The sequence below is a fragment of the Xenopus laevis genome, chromosome 8S, assembly GCF_017654675.1.
Source record: "Xenopus laevis strain J_2021 chromosome 8S, Xenopus_laevis_v10.1, whole genome shotgun sequence".
NCBI classification, from domain to species: Eukaryota; Metazoa; Chordata; class Amphibia; order Anura; family Pipidae; genus Xenopus; species Xenopus laevis.
In genome coordinates, this window is record NC_054386.1 from 95,815,261 (window position 1) to 95,834,523 (window position 19,263).

Consider the following 19,263-nt stretch of genomic DNA (forward strand, 5'->3'; position numbering starts at 1 on the left):
GCGATAGTATGCCAAGTAAAATTTTTTTATGCCCTGTATGATAAGCGATAGGTTGGTTCCCCTCTCATCAATGGGCTACATATTTTCTCAACCAGCGTTTTCCCGTTTTTCTTAAAAAAACAATGACCTGTAGTGTTCTCATTATTTGATTTAGTTTCTAATATACAGCAACTCCTTGAACAGCTCAAGGGGTTATTATCAGAGATACGAACAGCCATTATTCAGCTTGTAAAATATTTCAGTGCTCTACGTTCAAGGTGAATGGTTTCATATTGTTTTAATACCTTTTGCATACCTCTAAAATAATAACCAAATAGAGCTGCCTAGCTTTAGATATTGAAAGTTTGTGGTGCTCTGCCGCTACTGTAGTAAAACTTTAACTGTCCCCCACCAGTAAGTCAGTCTATGGTACATGATGTAACAAAAAAATAGTGGCACACCCTACATTTTTGCAATGCCATCAGCGTTTTCTACAAAAAAAAACCCCCGAACCCACATAGACCTTAGTCTGATGGGACACATGCTGTTCAGGTAGGCCAGCTTTAAAGAGGCATACACATCCTGCTGCACGGTTTCTTCTTATTTTACCCTCTACATGCACCACAAATGCCATAGCCCTAATGGAAGTCTTGCAGCAGAATGCAATAAAGAAAGTTATTCTGTGGTGTTGATTGCTTCCCATAACAACAGTGATCATTAAACATGAAAAAGGTGAGCTAGAAAGGGCCTATTTCTGCCAACCCCCCCCCCCCCCATCAAAAAAGCAAAACCCCCAAAACAAAGGAAGAGAAAAAAAAAACTAAGTACAATAACTATCAGAATATGTTTATGAAGGATTTCATTCATCCGGGTCATGGTATATCTAGTACAAGTAAATATAGGCAACCGGACTTGCTGATTAATCATTGAAGACATTTCACTACTCATCCAAGCAGCTTCTTCAGTTCAACTGACAGATACATGAAATCCTCGTCATATAAACTCTTTCAATAATCCAATCACAATGGGGAAGTGTAACTATCCAATGAGGAGACAAGTGAAACTCACAGAGGTGTGAATGCTGTGTAGTTATTGTGATAGAATTACCATTGTGTCATGCAACTCAAAGAGGCAGGTGTTATTGTTAGAGTTGAATGAATGGAGGTGTGAAGTTTTGTGAAATCGCCGAGGTAGAGAGGTTAGATAGAACAGCATTTTATGTATCAGACAGGTGGTGTCGAAGGTCCCCTCCTCGGTTTAGGGATGGTTTCTCTACCTTAACATGAATAGCCTCTTTTACGCTTTTTCTTTTGGTGTTGGATCCTACATATGTAGCTGGAGTGTCAGAGAAACTTAGGATTTTAAACAAACACTACATCCATATCTTTTTCAAACCAAGCAACACACAAAAACTGGTACACCTGAAGGATCCTACACAAAAAGAAAAACAAAGCAACATGGTATACACAGTCCAATATAGAGAGGAGTGCACAGATCTATACAGAAAAAACAACTGCTCCCCAAGAGGATGGCTCAGCATAAGAGGGCAATTTCTAGAGCAAGACTCCGCAGTCTTTCTACACCTAAAATACATGGGACACATTTTGGACAGTTGGCTTGAACGAGATGTAAAGGAGGCTATTCATGTTAAGGTAGAGAAACCATACATAAACAGAGGAGGGGTCCTTCAACACCTTGTCTGCTACATACAATACTGTTAGAACATTACCTTGGCGGGTCCAAAAAACTTCACACCTTTATTCATGCAACTCTCACAAGTAACACCTGCCTCCGAGTTGCATGATACAATGGTAATTCTATCACAGTAACTACACAGCATTCACCACCGTTGTTAGTTTCACTGGTCACCTCATTGGATAGTTGCACTGCACCACTGTGATTGGATTAGTGGAAGAGTTTATATGCTGAGGATTTGCCGTAACAGTCAGTTGAACTGAAGAAGCTGCTCGGATGAGTAGTGTAACGTCTTCAATGATTAATCAGCAAGCCCTGTTGCTCTAGATTTAGTTCTACTAGATATAATTGTATCGGAATGTTCTGGAAGATGATCAAAAACAGCAAATACAAACCTATCCAGGGTTAAATTATCACCGGGCAGCTCCATTGCTTGGACGGTGTTATTTGACAATCGCATATTAAAATGGGGTTACCTTCTCTTGTAAAACACATTTCTTACTAAGTCTGATATTGTTTATGCTTAAAATATGTATAGTGGGTGAGATCGTCAAAACTAATTTTTAATACATTAATACACATCAGACGGCCTTATTTTTATTAGTTCTGCCTGCAATGCAAGAAGATTTTTTTCCACACAGATCACATGAGAGTTATGAACAGGCACAAGGAAGGGAAAAAAAAGTCAACATTTACAGCATGTACTTTTAACAAGGCTGTATGTTTGGATATTATAAGTCTAGTGCTAGGTTTAGAAATTAGTATATTCACATTGTAATTTACATCTTAATGGATATAGGACTCAACGTGTTTAGAGCCTGTAAGCCATGACAAGGGCCTGGAAGATAGGAATTTCAAAGCAGCTCTACCACCTACTTGTATGTTAAGAATATCAGATGTCTACCACCTACTGGCATGTTAAGAATATCAGCTGTCTTTAGAAAGCAGCAAATTTAATATTTAATTGTGCAGTTAAATCCACTTTGGGGAAAAAAATTAGCGTGACAGAGTTGAAATTATTGCTCCCAAAATGTTCTATTTTAGAAAATTTCACAGAATATAATTACAATTGATGGTTTCTAATTTTTTTCTTTTACTGAATACACATTTTGAAGTTAATATCTTAACAGTACAGCCTGGGACCCTAGAATGAATCAAAATGTGTGTAATGACGAAATTACTAAATTATTATATTATATAATGCAATACACAGCACAAAAATGCTGTTTCAGAAGAACTAACGCTCAAGAAATTAGGTTAGGAATGCTACACTTGCAATGTTTTGGGCTTAAAGGAGAAGCAAAGGCTTTGTGCACTTGGGGTGCCAAATGATAGGCACCCTCAAGTGATTGTATTGACTCACCTGAAACCCCAGGCCGGTGCTCCTATCAGCAGAAAACTACACCGGACCGGGGTTAGACCAGTGAGCACCACGGAGCTATCCTCTTTCATCTTCCTCTACCCTTCGCGTGGCTGCGCATGCGCACTAAAACTAAAAGCTGAACTTTAACTAAAAAGTCGGCTATTTCGTTCAAATGCACATGCGTTTGCCCAGGGAAATCTGAAGGAAGACAACGCCGGAAGAGGATCGATCCGTGGTGCTCACTGGTATAGCCCCAGGTTTTTTGCCGATAGGAGCACCAGCCTGGGGTTTCAGGTAAGTCAATACAATCACTTGGAGGTGTCTAACATTTGGCACCATCAAGTGCACAAAGCCTTTAGTTCACCTTTAAGGCCATCATAGCCCTAGTAATGCATATTTGCACCTCTGAAGATGTCCCTAGTAGCTCCCCATAATCGCTGATCTAACACCAGAAGTTAGGTACTGACACACTAACATTCAATATTAAATTCATGATACAAGGCTAATTAGACTGGCATTAAATTATACAGAATAGAAATGGGTGTATACTGGATCAGAACAGATTAGAAAATGACCCTGTAGCATCAGTTTTGATAAACGTAATGTAATTTTCTGCTAATGTCTAGGTTTCCAACAAGTTTAGCTTCTCAACAGCAAGCTAGAGCATTCTGAGCATGTGCAGTGTCAGTGGCACCTAACAGATGGTTTAACAAAATCCAATATGGGAAGCTGCTGTGGACAACTTTAAAGGCCTGGTTCATAACTAGGTATAGGGCTGTCAAAGCTCTGAACTGGTAGAGCAAGTTCAGTATATATAATACAGCATTACTAGCTTTTTAGGGTTCAGTTGTCCTTTAATGGTTGGGCTACTCCGTTAAAAAATTAGTTGTACTCTATTAACAGGTAAATGAGCATATAGTATGAATAAAAGGAATACAATCCATGGAGTCTTCATTTATAGTTTTCACCGTTGGTAAAAACAAATGCAATGTTTAAATTTACTGATTCTGCTAGACGTTTTTGGATGCAATGGGAAGTTAAATATTTGTGTTCAGCTTTGAACAATGCAATGTGGTCAGTTGCTGAAACTGCCATGAGCAATGGACAAGTTCATTTCTGCTTAGGTAAAACGCTTACGCGTGCAACCTTTGCTTTCTTCTGTTAATATTCAAATGGTATGAAACATTTCATGCATAATTTACATACATTTTAGATGCAACCTGTGATTGAATAGCTTTCTGCCTTGGTAGAAGTAAAAGGACCATATAAATATTACATGGTGAACGCGGTTGTGTTATTGTAAAATGTTTCTAAGCCCAATTTTCTGTCAAGCAGTTCTTAATAGATTAAAATTCAGTATCATTGTCTCACTAAAAGTGGCCATAGACGTAACAATTATGATCTTTCCTGGAAAAGATTGTTTGTTTCAATACATAAGTGTAGAGCTGAATCGCCATAATTTTCCACCTGGACCGATCAACAGGCCGACCATTATCCAAGCCTTCTGGCAATATCAGTCGGCTCGCCTCACACCATACACACCGAATATTGTACAAAAATGTATTTACCGTATATACTCGCGTATAAGCCGTCCCGAGTATAAGCCGAGGTACCTAATTTTACCTTCAAAAACTGGGAAAGCTTATTGACTCGAGTATAAGCCTAGGGTGAGAAATGCAGCAGCTTCTGGTAAGTTTCAGTCAAAAAATTGATTGCCGGCGTCTCGTTTTTGGATGCCGGCGACCATTCTTGGATGCCGGCGAATATTCTTGGAAACTATTCTTGGACACCGGCGACTATTCTTGGACGCCGGCGACTATTCTTAGACGCTGGCGACCGTTTTCGTGCTTGACCCGAGTATAAGCCGAGGTAGAGTTTTTCAGCATATTTTGGGGGCTGAAAAACTCGGCTTATGACTCGAGTATATACGGTAGTATAATATCTGTGCGTGTATGGCAACCTTAAGAAATTTGCAGTTGGTAGGCGTTCAGCCCTTACATTTATAACGAGAAATATTCCAATTTTGTAAGAGATTCAGTCATTTAAGTGCAAAAGAGAAAATCTAAAATTTCAGCGTGCTTAAGTATTGTGAGAAGGTCCTCAACACTTGCATGCCCAGGGTTTCCCCAATAAATCTGTCCTGCAAAGCAATGGCTGAAATTTTTATATTTTTTTAATAAAAGTTTCTCCTGTATGGTCAAAAATGAATACTCTGACCAACATCTGTGCTCCCAAACACTAAATGAAAAACATTACATTAATTTGTGTTAGCTCTCACCCTGCAAAACATTTGTAAAGAATAGTTACCAGAAAATGGTATTACAGGTATTGGACCGGTTATCCAGAATGCTCTGGGGCTTTCTGGATAACGGATCTTTCCGTAATTTGCAACTTCATATCTTAAAGGGGACCAGTCACCCAAAAAAATTATTCAGAATCCTATTTTATCACATTAGTCAAGCAAAATTAATTTTAATTACGCTATATAAATTGTTTGAATCTTGCTTCCTTCAGTCTGGGATTTCAAAATTATAGCCAGCAGGCAGCAGCCATTTTGGGCACACTGTTATTAAGGAAAGCCTTGTATCATCTCAGAATCTTGTTTGTGCACCAGAATGGGGGACCCGTTGCCCATCCCCATGCCCTGGCTACACAATTAAATGGTAAAGAGAATGGGAGAATGTGGGGAGAGCAGTGACATGTAGGAAGTGCTGAATGGAAAGTGAAAGTAATAGTCTGCCCCGCCTCTATGCCCAGGGAATAGAGGAGGGGCAAACAATATTTGCTTGACAGCTGAGATTTTTAAATGAGCTTACAACAGCTATGAAAGCTTTAATAAAAAATAGAAATTGGATTTCATGTTGAAAAGGACTTTTATTATACAGATTTGTGTCTGGGTGACAGGTCTACTTTAAGTCTACTAGAAAATCAAATAGACATTAAATTAACCCAATAGGCTGATTGTGCTTCCAATGTGGATTAAGTACAAGGTACTGTTTTATTATTAAAGCGAAAAAGGGAATCATTTTTAAAAATTTGAATAAAATGGAGTCTACGGGAGGCAGCCTTTCCGTAATTTGGATCTTTCTGGTTAACTGATTTCCAGAAACCGGATCTCATACCTGTACCAATCAACGAGAACAATGTCTTGAGTGCTAAAAGGGATATGGTCATGGGAAAACATGTTTTTTCCCAAAATGTATCAGTTAATAGTGCACTGAAATCCGTTTCTTAAAAGAGCAGATTTTTTTTATATTCAATTTAGAAATCTGACATGGGGCTAGACATATTGTCAGTTTCCCAGCTGCCCCAGTCATGTGACTTGTGCCTGCACTTTAGGATGGAACTACTTTCTGGCAGGCTGTTATTTCTCTTATTTAATGTAACAGAATCAGTCTCAGTGGGATTTGGCTTTTACTATTAAGTGCTTTAAGCTGGCCCTGGACACAAAGATCAGATCGTACGAATTGAGTATTCGTACGATTTTCGGACCGTGTGTGGAGAGTCCTGACATTTTTCGTCCGGCTGAGATCGGTCGTTTGGTTGATCGAACAGGTTAAAAGATTTCTGTCGGCTGCCGATAATATCTCTGAATGTATTGCCGATCGTACGTTTTTCAGAGGGAGACTGTCACTAGTTTTTGTCGGACATAACTTTCATACGAATGCTGTCAGGGGCAGAACATAGGCTGATCTGTTCTTTTGTACTTTATTTGATCTGAATGGTTAGTGAGATGAGGAAGTCTGATCGTACGATGTTTTGTACGGTCGGATCTCTGCGTCTATGGTCAGCTTTAGATCTTCCAGGGAGCTGTTATCTTGTGTTAGGGCTCTGCTATCTCGTTACCTTCCCATTGTTCTGTTTTTAGACTGCTGGAGGGGGGAAGAGAGGGGGTGAAATCACTTAAACTTGCAGTACAGCAGTAAAGATTGATTGAAGTTTACCAGAGCGCAAGTCACATGACTGGGGGCAGCTGGGAAATTGACAATATGTCTAGCTTCAACTCAGATTTCAAAATTGAATATAACAAAATCTGTTTGCGCTTTTGAAAAATTGATTTCAGTGCAGAATTCTGCTGGAGCAGCACCATTAACTGATGCATTTTGAAAAAAAAAAAAAAAAAAAGTTTTCCCATGACAGTATCCCTTTAACATTAGCCCATGGCAGAGGATCTCTTGCATTTTTCATGGATTAAAAGCAAGCACTTGTGAAAAAGCCATGCTGAGGACATGAAATGAAATTCACTGGTCTTAATAACACAGGTAAAAATTTTACATGGATCAAGGTTATGTTGGTCATTTAGATTTGTGTTGTAGACCAATACATAAAACGGTGTAGTCAAACTTGAAACCTTAATTTTCTACAAAGCACATCTAACCTTTGCAATTTGCGAAAACACAATGAATAATGTACAACTTGGAGTTTTATTAACACCACCAAGTCTTCATACTCTGCTCCTGAAGCTCCGAGAAGTATGGACCGGAACACTTCTTAGCCGGCACAAGTTCAGAAACCGAGTGGTGGGATAATGCAGGTTAATTGCATCTGACGACTTTTTTTTTTCTCGATTCACTGGGCTTGAAGCAAGAGGGTTGTGGTATTGCAATAATAATGCTAAAGAGGAAATGTTAACACTTATCAAAACAAACTAAATTATCTTGACCTCGGATACACTAGCTTCCCTATAACTGCCCCTGTGACTCACCTATCTGGATATAAGAAAGCAAAGGGTTGATTCAGGATAGGCTTCAGAGGTGTTGAGAACTGAGCAGATGAAACAGTTCACTGGCTCCATACTGTGTCTCAGACATGAATTTAGGCGTCAGATTTCACTTCAGGACAACTGCCATATTCACCCAACTGTTGACTGCTTGATGGAGTTGACATCAGAATGGTATAGTGGGCAAAAGGATGAGCGTCTCCTACATACAAAAACTCCTCCACTAAAAAGTCAACCTTTTTTTGTAAATTGACTTTATATCTGTGGCCTTACACCAGGAAAAATGTGTAGTCTGCTTTCCAGGTTTAAGCTATTTTCAACTAACACAAAACTCCCTGACCAAATAATAGCCAATGTGGACCAATAGCAATGCAGGCTGATGACAATTTTGAATCAGTACCTTGGGGGGTAGAAGGGACGTTTTGGGGCAAAAAAATGCGGACCTCGTGCAAAAGGTGGCCTTGGCCTTTTTAAGCTTTGATATTGTTCCCTGGGCCTAAATTGTTGTCGCTGCGATCTGAGGCCACTGTCTCTATGATGTGGTGCATTAAAATGATGTGGAGGAGCACTAAAGTTTCCAAGATGGTCTCTAGAATGGGGAGCTGGTGTTTCATTTAATCTAGCAAGCATTGGGCCATTGTGATCATGAATCAAAGCTCCAAGGTCTCTCTGTAGTCCTGGGCCCAAACCATAATGATCTTTCATTGTTCCTTGATGAATGTTTCCATGGTCCGGTGAAAAAGGATTCCGCATCTCTAAAGATGGCGGAGAGGAAAATGGCATGCCAATTTGGTCTCGAGGAGGAAGAGGCCCAGAAAAAGGATTTATTCCATGTTCTGGAGGTGGGGGTCCAGAAAAAGGATTTGCTCCATGTTCCGAATGTGGAAGTCCAGAGAAGGGATTGCCTCCATGTTCATTGGGTGGAGGGTGAGTACCACGAGACAACATAGGCTCTACAGGAGGCATATGTGGAGGAACAGGGATGTCTCTAGGAAACCGATCAGGTGGTAAACCAGGTGGTGGTACAGATGGAAGGCCAGCAGGCTCATTTTGAAATGGTCCTCCTCGATCTAAAGGAGGTACCATGGATGGTGGTAACAGAGGCGGTGGTAAGCGATGCTCAAAGGCCTGCATAGTTTTTGATCTAAAGTCACTAACAGTGTCCTGAAACTGTGGTAAGAGCTCATCATACCGTGTTTCAAACCCCCCTACCCCACTGCTGCCACTAACTGACGGATCAGCAGCAGCACTGGATGGGCCGTCATTAAAAGGACTACCTCTGCTAAACCAAGCTCCTCTACCTCCATCTATACCAAGTCCTCTGTTCCCCTTTACTCCAACTCTTACTGACTCTACAGTTTTTATAGGTTCCCCTGAAACCCTCATGTTACGAGAATTATGATATCCCAGGGTCTCAATTGGAGCACCTTTTTCTTCTGCACTGTCAGGTAAGTCAACACAAGAGGACACCCTTGTTTCTATGTGATAATGCTCCTCCTTTAGCTGTCTCTCTTCAGAAGTCATACCAGTATGACCAAGGCTGGAAATGCTCACATCTTCATTAAAATTGCTTTTGCCCGAGTGGCCAAATTTGTTCTCATCAGAAGGCCTGCGAGATGCATTTTTAAGCATGTTTTTAAATTCCATTGTTGAAGTAGCAGACACATCAGTGTCTGTTTGCTCCATATTTGTCATTGGTGCTCTACAAATTGAAGGAGGAATAGTATTCTTATTTGTAAAAGCATGGGATCTATTTTGAAGAGTATGGGGAGAATCTGCAAATTGAGTTTGTGATATGCCAGAATGCAAATTATGACTGTCAGAGGGGAAAAATTGGTCATTCTTTGGGGTTGATGGAGATTTCGGAGCCTCAAGTTTACTTAAGCTGTTATATGTTTCATAAAGTTGAGTAGATGGGGACAATTGAGCATTGCTTTCACTAGTGTTGAAAGTAGATCGTAAGGCAGGAAAGGACTGCCTGCCGAAATCTTGGGACTGACTGAATATAGGTGTTAAGATGGATTTTGAGGGTCTTTTGTCAAGATTACCTATTGTAGATGGTGGGGGTCCGGAATATTCAAAGTCACGATAGTCTTCATCCTCTTGAAAAGAAACATCAGGATAAAATTTTTCCAGAGAAGAATCAATAAATGCAGGATTACCTCGACTATCTGGTGGCTGCAAATATGCATTTGGTGAGTTTCCTCCAACACCAAATGATCGATAAGGTGGCATATTGCCTAGCTTTTGAAAGTCTGTATCCTTATTCAGAAGGGGGGATCTTGTGCTACTAGGGGTAGATGAGCCTGGACTTATTATTTTTGATAACAAGGAAACAGTATCAACACTGCTTGCAGCTGGTTTATCCATCATCTCATCCTGCGTTGGAGTTCCACTTCTTTCATCGCGAACTGGAGTTCCATCTACATTATCAATGGTAGTGCTGGAAGGACCACGCTGAAATTCAGAGGTGGGTTCAGAAACTGTATTGGAACTCAAGCCACTAAGAATGGGGATGTTCAGATCCAGTCCACTAAAGCCTGGATTACCCTTTAAAAAATTGTGAATCTTCAGTTCCAGACTAGACGATTCAGCCTCGCTAGCAGGCTTAGGTATTTCAGTTGGCTGACTTGTGCTTTTATCGGTCGATAAAGGGGTTTGTGTTGCTAATCCTTGAACATTAGATGGCTGCTTTAAATTTGAACTATGCCCTGCAGATGTCTTGGACAGAGACACAGAAGAAATTTCTGAATTTGTGGGAGTAGGAGAGAAATCGACATTTTTAGACACAAAAGGAGGAGTAACAGATGGAGCATTACGATCTTTCATAATTGAAACAGTACTGTTGATTGGTGCTGTTGTAGTGCTGTGAGGCAAGGCTCCACTTGACTGAGCAGTGCTTCCAGCCACACTTTGAATCAAAGATGACAAACCTGTAAAATACAATTTAAAAAAATAAAACTAGATATTCAACCTGTAGTTATTTTATATATTTAATTAATAGACTAAAACAAAAGAACATTCTGAAACATTAAAAAGGGTATAGGGACTATGTTCATCTAACAGTTTTATGATTGTGTGGTTGCTTTTTTAAAGAAGATCCTAGCAATTAGGCAAATAACTCAAAAACCGCAAATTAAAAAAAAAAACCAAAAACACAAGAACAGCAAGAAGGCTTATTGGAAGCTTTCTAATATAGTTCCCACATCATGCATTGTATTAAGGTGAACTACCCATTTAAAGAGAATATACTATCTTTTCTTTTATAGAAACACAATGCTTTTATATGATATAGTTTAGGTATATATTAATACCCAATATGTTGTTCACTACCCTTGTTCTATTTTAACAAGCTCATCATTACATCTTTGTTTTTCAAAGTAAAACCTGGAATTTTTTTTTTTACAAATTTACCTTGCAATGATGATGTGGAAGGACCTTGAGATTTGGACAGCACAGAAAGTATACTTTCTGGTGTTATCTCAACTTTAGACAAAATATTAGCCAAAGGATTTTGCGGGATCTGCACAGGGTTCTTCAGTCCAGAACTGGAAGTTGGTGTTGTTGGTGTTCCAGGAGATGGTTTGGCTGCTGGGCTCACTAATAAATAGAAGAAGCTTATTTAATGTATACAATTCGTTCAAAAGTACACTTACCATGCTTAAAGGGGAAAGATTGTGAAAATGAAAAGTTAATATAAGCTTCAATATATCTTTTAGGGGGGCTCCTTTTGACTAGATGTATTAGAGGTCACTATTAAAATCACCAGACATCATGTCTCTCTACATGCAGGATTTGTGCAAAAGGCAGTTATTTTGTTAGATTTTGTTTGTACTGGAATCAGTTATTTGAGTGAGCTCTACAACATCTATTTGAGTGAGCTCTACTACATCTGATAGGACAGGAAGCCCCCTATAAGATATATTGGATCTGTCAGTGACTATTTGACAACCAACTGCTGCATGAAGACAGAATAAAGAGGAACAGATGCTGAGAGAGGGATAGTGAAGATAAACTTGATAATTTCAGAAACAATGCAGAATATTTAATTGATTGTATTTAGAATATTTCAGTATGATGAAGCGTATATTAAATTTTCATTTTTACGAAAGTTCCCCTTTAAAAGACAGGCTCACAATACTAATAACATATTGCAAAATTCTTTTATACCGAGAAAAAAAAAAGTGAAAAACTGTAAAAATAAATAAATAAATAAATAATATAAAAAAAAAGCTCACTTCTTGCACTTATACCAGGAGAGTATTTAGTAACGATCTACAATCTGAATAGCATGTTACAATATGGGTAGGTTACCCATATTCTGTCAAGGTAAAATGAAAAATTATTTAGAAGAACTGCAGAATGTTACTTGGTTTTAATAAGCACTGACGGCTAACCAGCTCTCAATGACTGGGCAACAGTGGTTTACACTTCATCATGGCTTCAAATTCACAATAAGTAATTTACATTAGGGATGCACTGAATTCACTATTTTGGATTCGGCCGAACAACCGAATCCTTCGCGAGAGATTCAGCCAAATACCGAACTGAATCCGAATTTGCAAATTAGGGGAAAACATTTTTACTTCCTTGTTTTTTGACAAAAAGTCACTTAATATCCCAGACCCCTCATTTGCATATATACATTTACATATGCAAATTAGGATTTGGCCTGGCAGAAAGATTCGCCAGATTCTGAATCCTGCAGAAAAAGGCCAAATCCAGAACCGAATACTGGTTTCGGTGAATCCCTAATTTACATACATGCAACCACCACGTGTTTCTACTAACAACAACCACCACATCAGATCGACCAAATTAGCAGTGACACTCACCTGTTGTCTTCATAACAGAAGTTAAGCTACTTAAGATGGAACTAATCTTCCCCAGATCTACATTGGCAAGATTTGGCAATGCCAGGGGAACTGATGGGGCAACGGTGGGAGTGGTTACTGTTTTTGCAGGTGCTGAAACAGCAGGAGCTGGTGCAGAAACAGGTGTGCCAACAGAGACTGCAGCAGGCGTCGGAAGACTAGCTGGAACAGATGCTGGTTTAGATGCAGCAGTAGTGAAGTTGGTCATTTCTGTGGAAGACGTAGTTGCAGCATCTGTGACAGTGGCCAAAGTAGATGGAGTTTGGGCCTCTTTTCTTTCTTCAACTTAACAGGAAAAAAAATCATGAATTATAAAAAAGATCCATTGCTCTTTGCAAAGGGCATACTAAACTTTATAAACCTATCAATGTTCGTATACCAATAATAGTTGTAAAGTTGACAATAATATGCTAAAGGGAACAAGCTGTGCAAAAAAAAAAAAAAAAAAAAAAAAAGACAAATGAGAAATTATTCATACAGTGTTACCTCTATTTTTTCCCTGCATTTTACATTTTTTATTTGTGGTCCCACCAATTTATAATGCATTTCAATGGGTGCATTTCCCTGATTTTAAGTAATGTTTTCCCAGATTTTAGATCGAAATTTTGTCCTGCTGCTTTTTTTCTCTCTATGAATGTTATTATTTGTGAAATTAAGAGGTTTAAAATACTAAACAGATGTATATTTTGCCATGGTTCTACCTGTAAATGTCAATTCCAATTAGTCTGTCCCTTATACAGTCCTACACCAATCACTTATTGCTTTAGGTTGTGTATGTGACTGACATGCCCCCCATATTGTAACATTAACACTGCAATGTTTAACCAATGTTATTAACACAGTAAATATTGTTTCTTAAAGTAAAACAGACTCCTGTGCTTACATCTTTTCAGTATTTGAAGAAAAAGTGTCAACACATTTCCCTGATTTTACATTTTTTTTATCACATTTTTCCGTTTTCAACATACCGATAATTTTGGGTACTTCTTCATCTGCATCCACATCAGATAACTCCATGTCCTCTACCATGCGATTATCCTTTGGAGGCTCTGGCGATATAGGTGGGATGGGTTCTATCTCAGGTGACAAAGGGGATATATCACCCATCCCTTGGAATGGTGACTCGGAGCCTGTTGGAGATGGGGCATCTATGGTGGGAGATGGCAATGGAGATTCCTCAGGATCTGGTAGTGTAGCTTTCAACTGATCCAGCTTTTTCTTTAAATTGTTAACTCTGTTAGCAAATGTCTTGTAAGCCTATAAAATAAATAAAAAGGTTATAGAAGTAGGTGCTTGTGTAAGGTTAAAGATTTGGTAGACAAGATAGGATGCAAAAAAATGTATATTCAATTTTCTCCAAGTACTCTAAAGCCTCTTATCATGCTAAATGCAGACGTGTAATCATAAGGACTGCCCTAAGAAAAGTTGTGTGTGGCCTTAAAGTAGAGTTAAATACTCCTCCCAACTCCTATCCAATGCCCCGCCTCCACACCAATCATTGGGTGGTGTGTGTGTATAAGAAACAACTAGTGCACAATTTATAATATGCAAATTGTAATTGACTGTTATGCTGGAATAAATGTGAACTTCTGAAGGCTTTCTCAAAGGCAAATGTCACGTGATACTTAGGTCATCGCAGTTGCGCTGATTCGTTGCAAATAATCACATGGTCCGCAAATCCAATGTAATTGAAGAATAATTATGCAGATCCGTTTATGAAAAAAGGAGGCTATAATGTCATCATTTAGAGAAGGAGATTGTATACACAAAAGACCATAAATCCATCTACTTTCTACGGATAGCAGTTTTTCATCTAAATCGTCTCTTCTAATTCCCAGGGATATTTTTTCTAGTACAGTCAGTTATTTCTAGGAATTAGAAGAGGCGATTATGATCGAAAACTGCTATCCATAAAAAAGTAGATGGATTTATGGATTATTTGCAACCAATCAGCGCAACCGCGATGACCTAAATATGCGTGATTTAGGCGCCATTTGCCTTTGAGAAAGCCTTCAGTAGGCGAAACGCGCGTCTTTGTTTAAAAAAAAAAGCACTACTAGCACTTTAATCATGATTTAATCAATCAAGGCTTTTCCTTCTTTTCTCACTTGTATCCACAATAATCACAATCAATTTGGGTTTTCACAAAAATGAATTGTTTATTTGGTGTTTGTAATCACAATGAACACAATACATTTTGAGAGAATTTGAAGTTCACAATTATTCCAGCATAACACAGTCAATCACAATTTGCATATTGCGACGGTCCTCTTCTTTGATAGTTCCTGTTCTTTGGCACTAGTTGTTTCTATTATATTTATAGAGTTGTCAGCACATCTATGCAGGTTATTATCGGACTTTGACTGGCAATGGCAGTGGTGGCAATCTTAGAAGGTGCAGAAAACAAAAATCATTTCAAGTGTGTGTAAGAAGGCAATCATTGAAAGGGGCCTGAGGTTGGTGGGAGTGTTTTAATCACCTTTAACAAACAAAGAAATTGCACACCAGAAAGTTAGAGAACTCACTAATAGTACAAGAGAGAATGTTGTGCTCAGAATTAAACATTTTAAAAATACACAGAAGAAGAGGTGCAGTGTGGATGCAATCACATAATTCATATTGATGTTTCAAAGGAGAAGGAAAGCTACAGAAGCAGTTTATTGATTATTAGCCACAACACTGCAAGCTATAACACTATTTATTCTGCAGAATGCTTTACAATACTGGAGTAAACAGCTCTAGAAGCGCTCTCTGTTTATTTTGGATAGCAGCAGCCATATTAGCTTGGAGTGACATCACTTCCTGCCTGAGTCTCTCCATGCTCACTCATAGCTCTGAGCTCAGATTACAGTAGGGAGGGGAGGAGGGAAGAGGGAGGATGGAGCAAGAGAGGAGCAAACTGAGCATGCTCAAGCCCAAGCCCTGGAGGTTTAAGGTGAAAACAGGAAGTCTGATACAGAAACCCACAATACAAGGAAATAGAATAGAAGGAAATAAATGCTGTGTTTCTTTTGACAGAGGACTCTGAGCATTTCGGATAAAGCTTACTTAATTTTAGCCTAATGGATTTATTATGTGGCTATGCTTCACGAACCCTAGACTTGTATCCGAAAAAAAGGTTTTAAAGGTGAGCATAGCTTTTTCTCTTTCCTAATAGCAGTCAATATGGAGCCTTAATTGGCCATTAAACAAAATACTCTATCTGGTCCTACTTTTAGTGCCGTCTTTTTTCATAAGACCTATTTTTGGGGGGGTTTCTGAACAAGCTACATGTATTGAATTTATTTTACTGGGGTTCTATAGTTTTCTGGCACAAAGAAGGGATTATTCACTCTCTCTTGCCCATCAAACGTGATATTACAATGTAAAACTGAAAAAAAAAAAACACAAAAAAGCAGAACAAGTATTACTGGAGGACTGCTAAAATGAGTATACATTTGATGCTACAAGAACCTGATTTTAAAACTAAAATAGCAGGATAGACTGAAATTTTTTAATGGAGAAGAAATACTTACATTTACCACCACCTTGACTTCTCTGTACTGTGCTTCATAGAATATGCCAGCATTTTCCAGTGCTTCTGTTAAAGGAGGCCCATTCCTCACCTGCTTTTCGAGGACACCTACAAACTCCTCCAGCTTTGCACTTGCTTCTTCAAAATCTTTAGAGAACCTTTTTCCTCCAGCTTTATCTAAAATGAATAAAAACAATGCCAGACTGATTGTAGATGGTGGGTATTGCTGCATCCCAGCAAAAACAACTTCAAGAGATTCTGTCATGATTTTTACGGTGTGGTTTTTATTCCTAAATTACACTGTTTACACTGCAAATAATTCACTCTACCATATATGTAATTCCTAATCCAGTAAGTGTATTTTTTTAGTTGTAATATTGGTGTGTAGGTGCATCTCTGGTCATTTTGCCCGTCATGTCCTTTCAGAAAGAGCCAGCACTTTAGGATGGAACTGCTTTCTGGCAGGCTGTTTCTCCTACTCAATGTAACTGAATGTGTCTCAGTGGGACATGGGTTTTTACTATTGATTGTTGTTCTTAGATCTACCAGGCAGCTGTTATCTTGTGTTAGGGAGCTGCTATCTGGTTACCTTTCCATTGTCCTGCTAATGGGCTGTACAATGGAAAGGTAACCAGTAAATTGTGACTGAAGTTTATCAGAGCACAAGTCACATGACTGGGGCACCTGGGAAACGGACAGTATGCCTAGATAGACCAATGTCAGATTTCAAAATTAAATATAAAAAAAAATCGGTTTCTATTTTGAAAAACGGATTTCAGTGCAGAAGTCTGCTGGAGCAGCACTATTAACGGAGATGTTTTGAAAAACACATGCTTTCCCATGACAGTATCCCTTTTAAGTAGACAATTGAGAGAACATCACAAAATCAATTAGTTCTCACGACTGTTACGTAATCATCGCTGGTTTAGATCTGTCAACAGACAATGCATCAGACAATACCTTTTAAACGTTTCAGAGTCTCGGTGCTGCAGACGTCAACTCTCATGTTTGAAAGCTGTTTTTCCTTAAGTTCAGCATTATCTACCGAACGCTTATATCCCTGCAGATCGTCAATTAGCTTCTGCGGCTGTTGAAAATAAATGAAGCAGTAATTGGTATACAGAACACGTATTATGTGCTACCTGGTGGACTCCTGGAAATCTAAATTACCGAGGTCCCAACCCAAAGATGCTTTGCAAATTAGCCACACCATTATTTGTGATAGTATGTGGATAGCCTATTGTACTGAGCCTGCACAATACATCAGCAGTTACATTGCAGATAAATATTAAGTCAGTCCTTGTTCCAGCTACCTAAACACTAGTTTTGTGGAAAATGCAATTTTAAGCACAACCATGTTTTATAATTCAGCATTTTACCCAGAGTTCCTATGTTGTTGTGCAGGCCAGAGACAATTGTGCCTAATGCAGTTGTTGCTGACACTTTAAGATCAGTGCAATTGCCTCCTCACAAATTAACAATTACGATGAACATTTTCAAAGTTCAGTCGGCGGCATTTCCACAATGCAACCCACACACGTATTTTTTTCTGCATAGCAATGCTGCAGCAAGTGACCTGGGGAGCTGTAGGAACCCTGAAGCTAGAGGGCGTGTATGGGTCCTAGAGGGCGTGTATGGGTCCTAGAGGGCGAGTATGGGTCCTAGAGGGCGAGTATGGGTCCTAGAGGGCGAGTATGGGTCCTAGAGGGCGTGTATGGGTCCTAGAGGGCGTGTATGGGTCCTAGAGGGCGTGTATGGGTCCTAGAGGGCGTGTATGTGTTATATAGGGTGAAGTTTTACATAAAATGTAGTGTGAGGAAATCAGCGCATGTAGAAAACAAATGACCCCTAGTTTCACATTGGGCACCTTAAAGGGAATCTGTCGTCATTTTAAACTTTTTTTTTTTTTTTTTGCATTTTTGCATTTTTATAAAAAACACACATCCATAAACACTGTCTGGTAATTAAAATGTTAATCCACAAATCCATGCATAAGTTATTTTAGTTTGTATTTTGTCAAGGGGGCTTCCATTTCTGCTCATTACACATTCATCCTGTGCTGCTCTAACAGCAGGCACAGCATTACCTGTGTGCTTGGAGGCAGCCACTCTGTAATGAAAAGCCAGGTCGCACTACGACATGAGAATCTAGCTGTACACTCCCCCTCTCTGCCCATGCCTGTGATGTTTGGAGGAGAGAGGTCACATGGTTTGCAGGGAAGCAATTACTTTCACTTTCCTACGTCCTGCTCTACAGCTGCACTAGCAGCCCCTCCTCCCACAGACACTATCAAAGCTCCTGCCCTTCTGTAAATTTGATCTCTGCTTTCCTTTGGAGGGGGGAACTTTCTCTCCTTGTTGCCTTCCTAGTTTGTTTTACTGGTTCCTAGATGAGGTAAAGGAGCTGTGAGTTCCCTCTGCTAATATCCACCTCACACACACTGCGCTCCTTTCCTGCCTGCAATACTTCTTTTTTCATTAAAGGAAAACTATACCCCCAAAATGAATACTTAAGCAACAGGTAGTTTATATCAAATTGAATGACATATTAAAGAATCTTACCAAACTGGAATATATATTTACATAAATATTGCCCTTTTACATCTCTTGCCTTGAACCACCATTTCGTGACTCTATCTGTGCTGCCTCAGAGATCACCTGACCAGAAATACTACAACACTAACTGTAACAGGAAGAAGTGAGGAAGCAAAAGGCAGAACTCTGTCTGTTAATTGGCTCATGTGACCTTACATGTGGTTTGTATGTGAGCACAGTGAATCCTACGATCTCAGGGGGCGGCCCTTATTTTTTAAAATGGCAATTTTCTATTTATGATTACCCAATGGCACATACTACTAAAAAAGTATATTATTATGATAATGGTTCATTTACATGAAGCAGGGTTTTACACATGAGCTGTTTTACGCAGTATCTTTTAATGGAGACCTACATTGTTTGGGGGGTATAGTTTTCCTTTAACTACTTACTGCCTCCTTTCTCCTGAGCTATTTTAACCCTTCCTAGACTTCCTCCTAAGTTTTCCTGTTTTCAAGTATGTCCTCCTTATTTTATCCTTTTTTCTATTCCCTGTCATCAGTCCTGGGAGTGTACTCCTGTGT

General features: G+C 39.2%; 1 protein-coding gene across 4 annotated transcripts in view; it reads right to left on the bottom strand.

Moving 5' to 3' along the window:
- The window catches only part of rprd2.S (regulation of nuclear pre-mRNA domain containing 2 S homeolog), a 62,369-nt gene that overhangs the window by 18,368 nt on the left and 24,738 nt on the right, over positions 1–19,263 (bottom strand). For 3 of the 4 annotated variants that reach the window (XR_001932979.2, XR_001932980.2, XR_005963759.1), the window contains exons 6-11: positions 17,106–17,232; positions 16,147–16,322; positions 13,600–13,888; positions 12,593–12,916; positions 11,172–11,357; positions 7,743–10,690 (exon numbers count right to left, since the gene is read on the bottom strand). Coding sequence is in view for 1 of the 4 variants with exons in the window: in XM_018233446.2 (XP_018088935.1) it covers positions 8,151–10,690; positions 11,172–11,357; positions 12,593–12,916; positions 13,600–13,888; positions 16,147–16,322; positions 17,106–17,232 (3,642 nt within the window). In the remaining 3 variants the exon portion in view is untranslated. Of the gene's footprint in view, positions 1–7,272; positions 10,691–11,171; positions 11,358–12,592; positions 12,917–13,599; positions 13,889–16,146; positions 16,323–17,105; positions 17,233–19,263 lie in introns of those variants that run through there. The other variant, XM_018233446.2, reaches the window with a different exon arrangement.